Source organism: Dermacentor silvarum, chromosome 4 (genome assembly GCF_013339745.2).
Source record: "Dermacentor silvarum isolate Dsil-2018 chromosome 4, BIME_Dsil_1.4, whole genome shotgun sequence".
In the NCBI taxonomy this organism is placed as follows: Eukaryota; Metazoa; Arthropoda; class Arachnida; order Ixodida; family Ixodidae; genus Dermacentor; species Dermacentor silvarum.
In genome coordinates, this window is record NC_051157.2 from 54146462 (window position 1) to 54160054 (window position 13593).

General features: G+C 47.7%; 1 protein-coding gene across 1 annotated transcript in view; it reads left to right on the plus strand.

Moving 5' to 3' along the window:
- LOC119450061 (uncharacterized) overlaps positions 1 to 13303 on the plus strand; it is a 30952-nt gene extending 17649 nt beyond the window's left edge. Inside the window, exons 4-8 of the mRNA XM_037713417.2 lie at positions 2616 to 2712; positions 5978 to 6100; positions 8023 to 8206; positions 12547 to 12718; positions 13083 to 13303. Of these exons, the coding sequence (XP_037569345.1) occupies positions 2616 to 2712; positions 5978 to 6100; positions 8023 to 8206; positions 12547 to 12718; positions 13083 to 13246 (740 nt within the window). The 3' untranslated portion in view covers positions 13247 to 13303. The remainder of the gene's footprint in view (positions 1 to 2615; positions 2713 to 5977; positions 6101 to 8022; positions 8207 to 12546; positions 12719 to 13082) is intronic.
- Positions 13304 to 13593: the final 290 nt, after the last annotated feature.

Sequence of the window (13593 nt, forward strand, 5' to 3'; positions counted from 1 at the left end):
TTTAAGTAGACAGCTTCAGTCGCACGTGCGTAGAAGCTTCCCGCGTGCAACCGTGCAAACACTACGTGCACGAAGGGAGGCAAATACTAAAAGCTAAACTTAAAAAAAAAACGAAAAAATGATTTCCATATTCCGTGGCTACGTGCATCGCACGCCGCAAAGCTCCGTGCCTACACAAACCATATGCAGCTGCAGAACGTGATGTTACAAAGGTTTGATCACGCTGCCATCAGTTATTGGTGGGGGCAAGAGAAGCGGCCGTCTTAATGCTCTTCTTTTGCCCACAACGCACTCACGCAGTAACTCCTCAACGACCATACGTGATGTGGATCGTCCCAAGGTTAGTATTTGCGACGATGTTTAAATACGGTTCGAGTTACAGGTGTGTGGAATAATGTTACCGATAATATTGTCACGTGGTCGTGACGTGGAAACACGCAGAATGCAAACTGTTAAAGATCAAACTCTTTATTGGGCGATCCTGTTCCCAGCAATGAAAATAACTCACTTTACAAGAGCGGCGAGCACAATCGTCGGTCGTCGACAAAAACTGATCAGCGGCGAAATGCGTCGGCTTTTATACATGAGTCATCGAAGGTTCCAGAGTAATCCCTGGTGCCACCGTGTCTTCCATAAAGCACTACGCAAAACGCGTCGTTCGTATACAATCAGATTACATAAGCGTCGGTGACAACGGACAACGGATAGAAGCATCGATAACGTTCGAGAAACTTCCGATACCTGCAGGCGCGTTCTGCGCCGAGCGATAACGTTTAACATTTGTTAGCTGGTGGAAAGCGGTCACCGGTGAGAGATAAACAAGTGCACCTGTCAATAGATACAGGCATGCGCAACAGCGTTCCGGGTAACAAGTTATTTCACAGGAGCATAGTTCCACATATTTATTATGAGAACTTAAGAAGTAAAGCGTTCAAAGATATTAAGCACCATTCCCCATATTTTGTAGCATTATGTTGGACACCGTTCCATATAACTAAGTAGAAATAATTTGCAAAAAAATTACATGCACTTGACTGTATTGCGGCTGCGCCATAGCGAGTGGAATTATCTGAAAAAAAATGGGGGCAGCTTCACACTAGTGGGGCGAATTCTGAGCAAACAGCGAAGTTGGCTTTTCATTAGCTTTAACTTGGTTCTATCTCGAGCGTCGTCGTCTTCTTCCACAGCTAGCACGTTGGCGCACCTCGGCGCAACCGCGCGAACGCGCTCTTTACGTGGACGTTGCCGGCCCACACCACGGGGGGTGGTACACGGCCGCAGTCGTACGCAACACTAACACAGTTAACGGGCTCACTTTCAAAGCCTACAGCGCAACACACGCGGAGGAGATTGCCATCGCTCTGGCTATCATTAATCTCACGTCGAAACACATCATCACCGACTCGCGAGGGTCTTGTCGGAACTATGAGCTGGGGTGGGCTCCCTCGCTTGCCCGGCGCATACTGCAATCTTGCTGCCGATGCGTAGGTCCAACTCCACGTAACCAGATTTGGGCCCCCCCGTCACCAGGGACTCCAGGGAAACGAACACACCGATCAGGCCGCCCGCGCACTCTCTCCCCGGGCTGTCTCCCTGTCCTCGGAAGCCTTCTCCAAATCAGTCAATCTGGCCCCTTTCATTCAAAGACATCACCGATTACTATAAGGAGGAGCGCCGGTGCTACCTGGACCCTTGTAAGGCATGCAGGAAGAAAAATATAAGAGGGAGCATTACGTCACGCAGCCAGTCTTGGCAAGCGAACGCTTCGTGTAGCCAGCATGCAGTGGTGGCTCAACACGTGACCTCTTGCGTCGAAATCACGGAGAATCAAGATTTGCCGAGACGTTTGGTTACCGGTAGTTTTTATTCGGTATATATACGCACTCGGCCGGAAGCTGCTCACGTGCAGGAAGGAAAAAGATTGTTCCTTGTTTTTTTTTCCTTGGTTTTGTTTTTGTTTATTTCAAGACTTTCAAATAGTTTCGAATGGGCATTAAAAAAAATCAACCGGGAGTACAAAAACCTACCGTACGCTCTGACGTATCCTCCGTGCTGTGACGTTTTTATCACGTGTTGGGCCACTACAGGCGGCGACAATTGCGTTGCGGTACGCTCCCTCCTATATTTTCCTTCCTCCATGTTGTAAGGGACTGGATCGCGCTAGAATCCACTCATCGCGCTGACGAACGCCTCCTCATCGAAATTGTCACCAACACTGTGCCCGGCGGAGCTCAGGCATTTTAACCCATTCTTTGATGGTGCGTGCCAGTTCTGTGGGAAGGTGGCTGACACCCCCCCCCCCCCCCCCCACATCCATCCATCCATCCATCCATCCCCCCCCCCCCCCCAACCCCACCAGAGAGGAATGGGAGGCGGCGCTGCTCGGCTGTCAAGACCTCGACCCGAAAGGCCTTGGTTCAAAGGACGCGGGCGGCGTTGCTTGCCGTACTCCCGTAAACAACACGCCTACGCGACCGCTTACCGCTTACCCTTTCCCTATTCCTCGTGGCGCCTAATATGCGTGAGATGTTAACATCCCCCTTGTTTGAACGGTCTCAAATTGTCGCTTCCGCCCCTACTTAATACGTAGCTTTTTTCTTTCTTATTCTCGCCAGACTTTGCGTTCAGCTTGGAGACCGGCTACTGGTGGCACAGCTGCGACGAGAAGACCAGTTTAGTCGTCGATTTCCTCAAGAAACTTGACATCAACAAGTGAGTACTATTGAAAGCGACTGCCTCTTTTATCTCTGCCGACAAAGAACACCGGGGTTGCTTATTGACAATGACTCGAAACACCGCAATAAATCACCAATAACTAGTGACTATATTAAGACTTTACCTCAGTCAACCAAGAGAACAGGCTGACTTCAGGAAGGGATATTCTACGATGGATCATGTCATCAATCAGGTAATCGGGAAATCTGCGGAGTCAAATCAACCTCTCCATATGGCTTTCATAGATTATGAAAATGTATTCGATTCAGTAGAGATACCAGCACTCATAGAGGCATTACGTAATCAAGGAGTACAGGAAGCATTCGTGAATATATTGGCAAATATCTACAAAGATTCCACAGCTACCTTGGTTCTCCACAAAAAAAGTAGAAAGTTACCTATCAAGAAAGGGTCAGGCAAGGAGACACGATCTTTCTAATGCTATTCAATGCATGCTTAGAAGAAGTATTCAAGTCTTTAGACTGGGAAAGCTTAGGGGTCAGAATCAACGGTGAATATTTCAGCAACCTCCGATTTGCAGATGACATTGTCCTATTCAGCAACAATGGAGATAAATTACAGCAAATGATTGAGGACCTTAACTGAGATAGTGTAAGAGTGGGGTTGAAGATTAATATGCAGAAGACAAAGATAATGTTCAATAGTCTTGGCAAGGTAACAAGAATTCAGGATCGCCAGTAAGCCTATAGAGTCTGTAAAGGAGTACGTTTATCTAGGTCAATTACTCACAGGGGACCCTTATCATGAGAAGGAAATTTACAGAATAATAAAATTGGGTTGGAGAGCATATGGCAGGCATTGCCAAATCCTAACTGGCAGCTTACCACTGTCGTTGAAAAGAAAAGCCTACAATCATTGCATTCTACCGGTGCTAACATATGGGGCAGAAACTTGGAGCTTAACAAAGATGTAGAACAAGTTAAGGACCGCACAAAGAGCGATGGAACGAAAAATTTTAGGCCTAACGTTGAGAGACAGGAAGAGAGCGGTGTGGATCGGAGAACAAACGGGGATAGCCGATATTCTAATTGACATTAAGAGAAAGAAATGTAGCTGGGCAGGCCATGTAATGTGTAGGATGGATAACCGGTGAACCATTAGAGCATGGATACCAAAAGAAGGGAAGCGCAGTCAAGGACGGCAGAAGAGGTGGGGTGGGGCAGGTGGGGTGAAGAAGTTAGGAAATTTGCAGGCGCAAGTTGGAATATCAGCTAGCGCAAGACAGGGGTAATTGGAGGTCGCAGGGAGAGGCCTTCGTCCTGCAGTGGACATAAATATAGGCTGATGATGATGATGGTGATATTAACAGCGGAGCCGTTGTAGGTCGGGGCTGTGCCATCCGTTTATCTGCCGGTGTCACGCAGGGGGCAGGTTCCCAGACCCACCGCTAGGAGCACTGCGGTCAATCAGAGCCCGCGCCGGCTGATGAGCGGACCAATCAGAACGCGCGTCGGGGAGGGGGAGCGGACGCCATGGAGGAAGGAAAATATAGGAGGGAGCATACCGCAACGCGATTGTCGCCGACTATGGTGGCCCAACGCGTGATAAAAAGATGTCGCAGTTTCGCTCGAAAGGCGAAGCATCAATTGCGATAGCAAATTAGTAGAGAGCTATTCGGAGTAGGGATAGTAGTTTTATCGGCTGCATAAACTTGGACACATTCGCTTACTAACTGAATTAACAAGCGTGGTGTCAGCGCGCACAAGCAAACATGAATAGATCACACTCAATGACCGCAGACAACCACTGTCAAAATGCTGGCAGCAAGCGTAGCCGCCGCAGCGAGCGAAGGTTCGTGCGGTCTATCGCTTCAACAGAAACTGAGCGGCGAATGCACAGCGCATACAAAGGTCAGAGCCATGCGGAGATCGCTTTTAAGAGATGGTGCGGGCGACCGTCGCAGCCGGGCAAAGTACAAGCGCTTTGTTGGCAGAGTAGAAGCTGCTTCCCCCTCCCTCCCGCGCTGCCTTCCCGCTTTCCTCCTTTCGCGTGGGAGATTGAGTGGCCACTTCCCTTTGCGCCCGGTTGCAAGATACGCATTTGGTGCCGCAGCACAGCGTCGCCCCCCCTCCCTCCCTCCCTCCCATACCCCCACGGCCTTTCGCGCGACGGAAGTCGCGTTTGCTTTCCGTCGTGCGTTCGCTCTCCGTGATAGCGCGCGTCCCCCGCGCGCTTTCACTCGCGCATACGGCGCGCGGCGACGATTTTATCGCCCTTGGACTTTATATGGAACCTCACGGCGACGGCGACGCCGATGGCAGAAACCCGCTTGAAGTGTCATATAATTGCTATCGCAATAAAACGTCACAGCACGGAGGATACGTCAGAGCGCTCGGTAGGTTTTAGTACTCCCGGTAGATTTTTTTTCAACGCCCATTCGAAACCATTTGAAATTCTTGAACTAAACAAAACAAGGGGAAAAAACAAGGAACAATCTTTTTCCTTCCTGCATGTGAGCTGCTGCCTGCCGAGCGCGTACCGAATAAAAACTACCGTTAACCAAACGTCTCCGCAAATCTCGATTCTCCGTGATCTCGACGCAAGAGGTCACGTACTGGGCCACCACTGCTGGCTACACGAAGCGTTCGCTTGCCAAGGCTGGCTGCGTGACGTAATGCTCCCACCTATATTTTCTTCCTCCGTGGCGGGCGCCCTTTCTCGCCATGGATACCGCTCGGCGCGAGCGGCTGCGGGAGCGCGCCCGAGAGCGGCAGCGCCGTCGCTGGGCGAATTTTACGTTTCGAGCACGGGAATCGGCAGCGAAACGGCAGCGGCCGGAGGCTAATGCGGAGCTACGCAAGGGGGATGCGCAAGTCAAGCGTACTTGAAGGAAAGCGAACTCTCATTTGTCCCAGCAAGAGGCAGAACAAAGACGCAAGCGCCGAGGGATCTCTTTGACCGACGGTGCAAGAGATTTCCTCGAGCGGGAGTTAGCAGGGAATGTTAGGCAGTAAAAGTCAAAACATCACCCATAATCACACGAAAACCACTGGAAAACAAACACAATCACAGAAGCCCACACACAATCACAGAAAATCACACATCATAGAGAAACACAAGAGAAACACAGCTTCACTGTTTCAGCAGATTTCACATTGGGTGGAACTCGGTTTACTTTTTTGTACTTGTTGGATCTCAAGTAGAAAATCGCCGCAATCTTTTTTTTTTTTTTTTTCGGGAACTGGAGCTGGCGCTGTTTCCTGAATCCACGCATGCGCGTTCGGGGTACGCTCTTTTGCAGGATCGACATGCTGGTCAGCCACAGCACCGGAAGTACTCCCGCGGTGCAGCTGGTCGCCGAGGAAACCGACATTGACGTCAAGTCCTTGGCCCTGCTTATGCCCATCGCAACCCGGCACTTCAGGTCAGCGCATCCAATCGGATGCGGCAATCCTGCTTATTTGCGCGAGCTTCGAGCGTGCACCTCTATAGGCTAATTTCTTCGCTACTGAAACCTTATAGATATAGTATTGTACAATGTAGTGTTCGCGCTGTAGGTAAACATGCAATCTTACCAGCACGCCGAACTTGCTGCGGTTCTTCAGAATTTCTTCACGCTGAGAGCACGATAACCAGGCGTTCATCTTACTGCGCGAACTGAACGGGGAGATCGAGGAGTGAATGGGTTGAACTGTGAGCTGCAACACTTGCAAGAATGGGTGGGCCGTTTCCGAAGGCTGTTTACACCGTGTGTTCAGACTGGGTACGTACGGGACTCTTCTATGATAGAAAAAAATGTCAGTTTCGCCCTAAGGGCGAAGCAATGAATGCGATAGCAACACAGCAATATCATACGAAGTAAGGTGAGCGGCTTTGGTAGCAATATGAATTGTAGTAAACATGAGCTGATTAAGTAAGCAGGTGTGCTGCGGCGTAAGTAGACCGACATGAAGAGAGACTCGACGCGTGTGAAACGGTGGTGTTGATGAGAAGCGCTGCCCGTGGGCAGCGCGTGCGAAGGGACACACCTGTAGCGCTGCACTGCCGATCCGGGCAGCATTGCATGTGTAGCGTGCGTTGGAAAATGTGGCCCGACTATTACTAACTGTGGTGTGAGCGCGCACAAACAAACATGAATAGATCACACTGAATGACTGCAGACAACGACTGTCAAAACGCTGGCAGCAAGCGCATATACGCCTACAGCGGGCGAAGGTACGTGCGGTCTATCGCTTCAACGGAAACTGAGCGGCGAATGCACAGCGCATAAAGGTCAGAGCCGTGTGGAGATAAGAGACGGTGCGGGGCGAGCGATGAACGCGGTTGTTGGCAGAGTAAACGTGCGCCCCCCCCCCCCCCCCCCCCGCTCCCTCCGGCGCTCGCTTCCCGCTTCCTTGCTTGCGCGTGGGAGATTGAGTGCGTTCGCTCTCCGTGACAGCGTGCGTCCCCGCACGCTTCCGCTCGGGCATACGGCGCGCGGCGAAGATTTTATCTATACGGAACCTCACGGCGACGGCGACGCCGACGGCAGAAATCCGGTGGAAGTGTCCATATAATTGCTATCGCAATAAAAAGACATTAACAAATGGCATTGCACTCTACCAACTTGACGCATTTTCATTTTCACAAAGCGAAAGCTAATGCATGATTTATGCCTGTCCCTTTCATACTGTGTGGGCAAGTATACGGGGTGTTTCACTTAACTTGGGCCAAACTTTAAAATTATGTGAAGGCAACGTAGCTGGACAGAACCAAGATAATGTTGTTTGCTTTCCCTTGAAGATACTCAGATTATTTTTTGCATTCCGTCTAATTAGATTAATCCTAATTAATTAATCAACTTTTCAAATATTATAATTAGATGAAAAGTGTCAATGGGAAAATTGTATAGCAACATGAAAAACTCCCGACACAGCTTTCTGTTGCTGAATATGTGCTACATAAAAGTGTTTTTCCGAACGTGAAAGATGCCCGCGAGCGACCAGTCGCGCTACAATTTTGCGTCGTCTTTCACGTTCGGAAAAACACTTTTATGTAGCACGTATTGAGCAACAGAAAGCTGTATCGGGAGTTTCTCATGTCGCTCTACAATTTTCTCATTGACACTTTTCCTGTAATTATAATATTTGAAAAGTTTATTAAGAGCAATTATGTAATTAGACAGAATGCAAAAAATAATCCCGACTATCTCCAAGCGACGGCAAACAACATTACCTTGGTCCTGTCCAGCTACGTTGAATTTTCATATTTTTAATGTTTGGCCCAAGTTAAGTGAATCACCCTGCATACAAGACGGTTCGCAGTCGGCGTAAGCCAACGAGCCGACTCCGCGTTTCACCTACGCAGGGGCACTCGGAACCCTCTGCTCTTCAATCCTGCAGTTCAATGGATGATGAAGAGCCGACGCGGAGCGTCCATCGTCATGCCCCTCTTCCAAGCGATCATGTCGTTGAGCAGGCACCCAACCAGGGGACGACCGCACGACGTCTTCTTCGCCTTCCACTCGTGCATGGGATACGAGGAACATCGGGTTTGCAAATTAATGCGCAGTACTTCTTTTTTTTTTCCTTCGGGCATATCACGCACACACTTTGTTAACGAGGCAGCATCGCAGAGCGGAAGGGGTTTTGGCACTGCCTTTACCAAAATATCGCAAGCGCATTTTTTTTTAATAGATGAGTCACCAAGCAACCAACGTCTACTTCTATACGGGGTGTTTTATTTTATCGTTAACAGAATTTAAAAAAAAAGATCACCCTTCCCGTGTAGCACAATTCTACTTCTTGAGCTTGATTGCTCTCAGGGCAGACATTGTATTTAAAAAAATATGAAAGTGCATATTTGACTTACAATTTTTGCTAATTATGCCACATATTGAAATTTATGCATTGTAGCCGATGCCCTTAAAGTCATATCCACTTGGAACGAATTCTAAAGGTGAAACCAGTTTCGAAGTATGCGTTCCCAAAGTTTTTCGACAAACTTGCATTGGTGTTCCAGTAACTTTTGAGCTTGAATTCGTAAAAAGACGTTTGCCAATTAGCTGAAAAGGTACTTAGTAAAATTTTGTTACTTTGCCAATTATGTGTATTGATTTCCAATGCAATTAATGTATATTTCTTCGAGTATTCCAGCTCAATAAGTACATTTGGGCTAAATGGCATAGGCAATTTTTAGAAAATTTCGTTAACGGTAAAATAAAACACCATAGGAAACAGAGGGACCAACCGTGCAGTACAGCTGTGCAGAAGAAAGTATTCTAGGATAACTCAAAGAGCAGTGCTCTTCTTTTGAGGTTAAAGCAAGCGGTCTAAGATTGCGAAGGTATAAAAGTAGGTTTACTTAAGATGATGACTTGTGCGCAGCACGCAAGAATACTGAGCCACGGCGGTGCATTTCGATGGAGGCGAAAATGCAAAAACGCCCGTGTGCTTGCGTTGTAGCGCACGTTAAAGAACCCCAGGTGGTCAAAATTAATCCGGAGCCCTCCACTACGGCGTGCCTCATAATCAGAACTGATTTTGGCTCGTAAAACCCCAGAAAGAAGAAAAATACTGCGGAGACAATCGCAGATATCCTGTTAGAATGTCAGAGTATGCACCTAGAAGTAGATAAATATGTTGTCCATCTATCTCCATGAAGCTGTATATAGGCTCTAAAAAAACAGTGAGACTAAACATTAACGCGGTGAACTCCAGCAAGAGACGTTTGGAATATTCGTGCCGCATATGTAACTTAAGAGAAAGGGTGGCGTCGAAAATTAAATTGCCACATGTTGCCGCAAATGTAACCGCGCGCTCATTATAGACAATAATGAGTACAAAGCGGAGCATCTAGTGTCATTACAGTCGCATAAAAACATGACTAGTATGCTGGAGTGTGGCGTAACATGTCACCACCCCGTTTCAAAATGGAATACGCTCACCATCATTGAAAAAAAAAAAATGAAAAAACTCGGCGGTAAGGTTCCGAGTGATAAAGGACCGTCGACTCGAATGTCGTTCGTTAATGCGGCCACTTACATCCATCAAGATGCAGTCTCAGAACGACACATTAGAATAGACCCGCTAGTACAATATTCTTATTGCAGAGCACGTCGATCACGATAACCGGAAAAGGGGCCTATCTGATGTAGTCCACTCCTGTATCCAGCGCTCTCGGGTGTGTTCATTCACATGCGGCTGGACTTTGCGAGTGAGTCTAAGAAAAAGAATGAGTTGTGTGTCACAGCAGTGCCCGTGACACTCCTTTAACAAGCAACCGTGCCAACGGCGACACACATGACAACTGTGACACCTGTGACATTGCAAGCCATGTTGATTTGGGTGAAATAAATTTACGGATGAGAGAGGGAGAGAAGTGACGAAGGGGCGCGTAAACGTGCCCCGTGAGTTTTCGAGCAAACGCCGGTAATTGAAAATTGTGAATTGCCAGAGCATAAACGATCACATTTCTTACAGATGATTACTATCCTACCAACGCGCTAGCCGAAAGGAACATTGCTACTTGTTACTGGCTGGAAAATAAATGACGAGATTGCGCTACAAATCTATTTAGCATATTTTAGCACACTTGAATTAGTCCCATCAGTAGCTAATGAAGATGAGTTTTCCAGCGTGTCAATAAATTTAGCAATTCCAGATGGGACGAATGTAGTACAATTCATGACGAAATGGTTAAACTGGTGAAAGTCTAAAAGGGTACAGTGAGGTCATTTGCAAAAAAAAAATTGAACATAACGCAATGTTCAGGGCATCTGGAGTCATGGACAGGAACTGGAAGGCTTTCCAATGAGAGCCATGTAATACGATATACACACGCACACTTTCAAATAGCGTTAATTGAACTGAAGAGGATTGAAATCTGCAAGCCCCATTGGCTTCCTTCCGTGAGCTTCCGCAAGTGAGCCAAGACGGTTCGTGGATTTTACTACCTAGTATTTGGTTTCAAGTTTCTTTAAAAGTGCGCGTATGACAGGAGTGTTTGACTAACCAAGATTAACGCTTCAAAGAAATTACCTGCGCAAACTAGACGCCCGTCTTGCCGCTGTGTTCTTTGTCCTCGTATAGTTTGCGCCGTGAATTTCTTTGAATTAGGACCCGCCAACTAACTCAAACCAAGATTATGCAAGATGAATGGCCTACCAAAAGCGCTTTAAGGTTACTTCGCGAGATGTATGGCAGCGTCTTAGCGAAAAAATTGACGATTTCTAGGTGGCACCTCACTGTCGTAGTTTTTTAGCAGCGGCGAAGTACTTTTTCAAAGCATCACTGGAATTCGCTGGCTTCGCAGCATGAAACAAGCTTTCTTGTTTGTTATTGTTTAGGCGTTTTAGTGCTCTACTGAACCCCGAATATTAAGTATATTCTGTTAATATGATTGTTAGAATTTAAATTACGATGAGGCGCACCAATTCATATTAGGAAAGAAACCAGTTGGAATCTACCGAAAGCAAGCCAAAATTTGTAGCAAGGAAGGAAAGAGTGGAAAGGAAAGGCAGGGAGGTTAACCAGTTCAGCACAACCGGTTTGCTACCCTACACATGGGAGCGGGGTGAGGGGGGAATGAAAGATGGGGAGGAGAGAGAGAGAGAGTACACAGCACAGCACACACATCGTCAGTCACAGTCCGTCACTCTTGCGTGGTACGCGACATCACTGTCACAGCCGCTTGTCCAAGCCCGTTTCTTTTAAAAAACCGAAGTAGTCCCTTCGTCGCCTTCAGCTGCGATGTCTTCCGTCGACGACATGTGAGAATCACTTCAACTGACATTGGTCTGTTGTCAAGTTGCGCTATAACGGACGCCAGGGACTGTCTCTGAACATTATATTCAGGACAGTCGCATAGAATGTGTTCCAGCGTCTCCTCGCAAAGACAGGCATTGCAAAGACCGTTGTCGGCCATTCCAATCAGAAATGAATAAGATTTAGTGAATGCCACCCCTAGCCATAAGCGATAAAGCATAGTGGCCTCTCTTCGGCGTAGTCTAGTCGGCATACAGAGAGAGATGCATCAAAGAGGGCAGGTGGTATTGACGATTGCTCCGGTTGGTCTGGCCGCTTGGTGTGCACCATAGAGAGAGCGTGATCTCCTGTGCAAGCACTCGAAGTCTGCTGGCTGCGTCGGACCGTGAGAGTGGTATGGCCTCTTCCTGTGTGTCGTCAAGAGCTGCCCGAGCGGCATTATCGGCGTCTTCGTTCCCTATGACACCGCAGTGACTTGGAAGCCACTGAAATGCCACGTGGTGTCCTTTCTCATGTGATGTATGGAGTAGGTATCTAACATCAAATACGAGCTGTTCGTATGGCCCGCGATGCAGAGCTGATAGCACAAAATTTGTAGCAAAGCTTTCGTAAAAGACAGTTAGGCCACGAGTGACGCCATTATAATCAACTTTATTGTATACGATAAGGTCGCTAATAGTTATTAAATCTTTGCCTACATTGCAAGCGATAACACTATACAGAGCCCGATGGTTACTGCGGCACAAGTTGACGCGATTGAAGCTAGCGCAGTTAAAGCTAGCGCACGCAAAACTGTCCTGCATTTATTTCATACTTCAGAAGATTGCATGAAATGTTACAAAGCTTACATACTTATACAGTAGGAGATCCGATTGTTCAAGAACCGCAAAGGCGGGACCCTCTCTGAGTGCAAAAAAAAAAAAGGAAAATAAAAAGGGAGCACACTAGCCATATAAAACGCTTGCAAACGTGAAAATACAAAATTACAACTTCTCTGCTCATCGAGCGATCAGACAATTAATTCTAAACACCGCATTACCCCGCCTCTCATGTACGTAGCTGAGGTGCAACATTGTGACGCGCTATACCGTTCGATCAGCCAATACCATTGTCGTCATGATCGCAGGTTGAGCAGCAGTTAGCGACAATTCGGCACCGCGCGATGCCCACCCTCGTGATATTCAGCGGCAACGACAAACTCCTCTCAAATGAAGACAACCGCACACTGCTGCGGAGGTTGGGCAGCGACCCCGAGCGGACCTGGTTATACGACTCCGGCGGGCACCTCCTCCGGAGAGGTAAGGATGCCTGCACTAACACCCTTGGGCTTTCCCTGTGCGAGAAATCCCTGTGCGAGGGGGGGGGGGGGGGGTGCTTTGAACAGTTTTTTGGCATTACCTATACACGTGAGGCAAAAGTGTTATAGTATGCACCGAATTGACGACTCAAAAAATGCGCACCTGAACAGATATACAAGTACAGTTTTCGAACTTCTTTGTTGTGGAAAGTCACGCTGTCAACACTGCTACGATTCTCCATCTGCGGCGGTGCTCTTTGAAGCTGCATAAAAAAGAAAAAAAAGCTTTAGTCCCAAGTGCGTGACAGCATTTGTCGTATAACCATGCCTTCGTGGCATTACCGAATTCGTGCACACTTTTGCAGGTGGTTCCGACGTGGTGAAAGCAATCGAGCTAAAGGATGGATCGCACTACGGATTCGTACGCTACCCCGACATCTGCAACGAGGGCCTCGTCGAACTCCTCGACCGGGTGCGACGGCCTGAATCCAAAGCAGCGGTTGTTATGGCTCACAAGCGCACTCTCTAAATCTTTTTTTTATTTTATTTTCCCATCGGATAGTAATAAACGATTAAACGCTGTCTATGTCATTCACCTGGCGTAATAATGATCATAATTGCAGGCCTCGCGTGCCGTTGATGTACTCGGTCTAAAAGCGCCCCCTTGAAGCATAAAACGACTAACGCCGTTAGAGCGGTTTGCATGCAACCTCGTTTTGTATGTTATCAGAATCTCGTTTTATTTTACCATTTTTCGCTCCGTTCTGTTAGAGGGCATTAGTTTTATACCTCCGATATTGAAGTCCGGTGACGCATACCGTTCGCGTTTTTTTTTTTTTTTTAATGCGATCACTGGTTACAAGAACCATCTGTTGT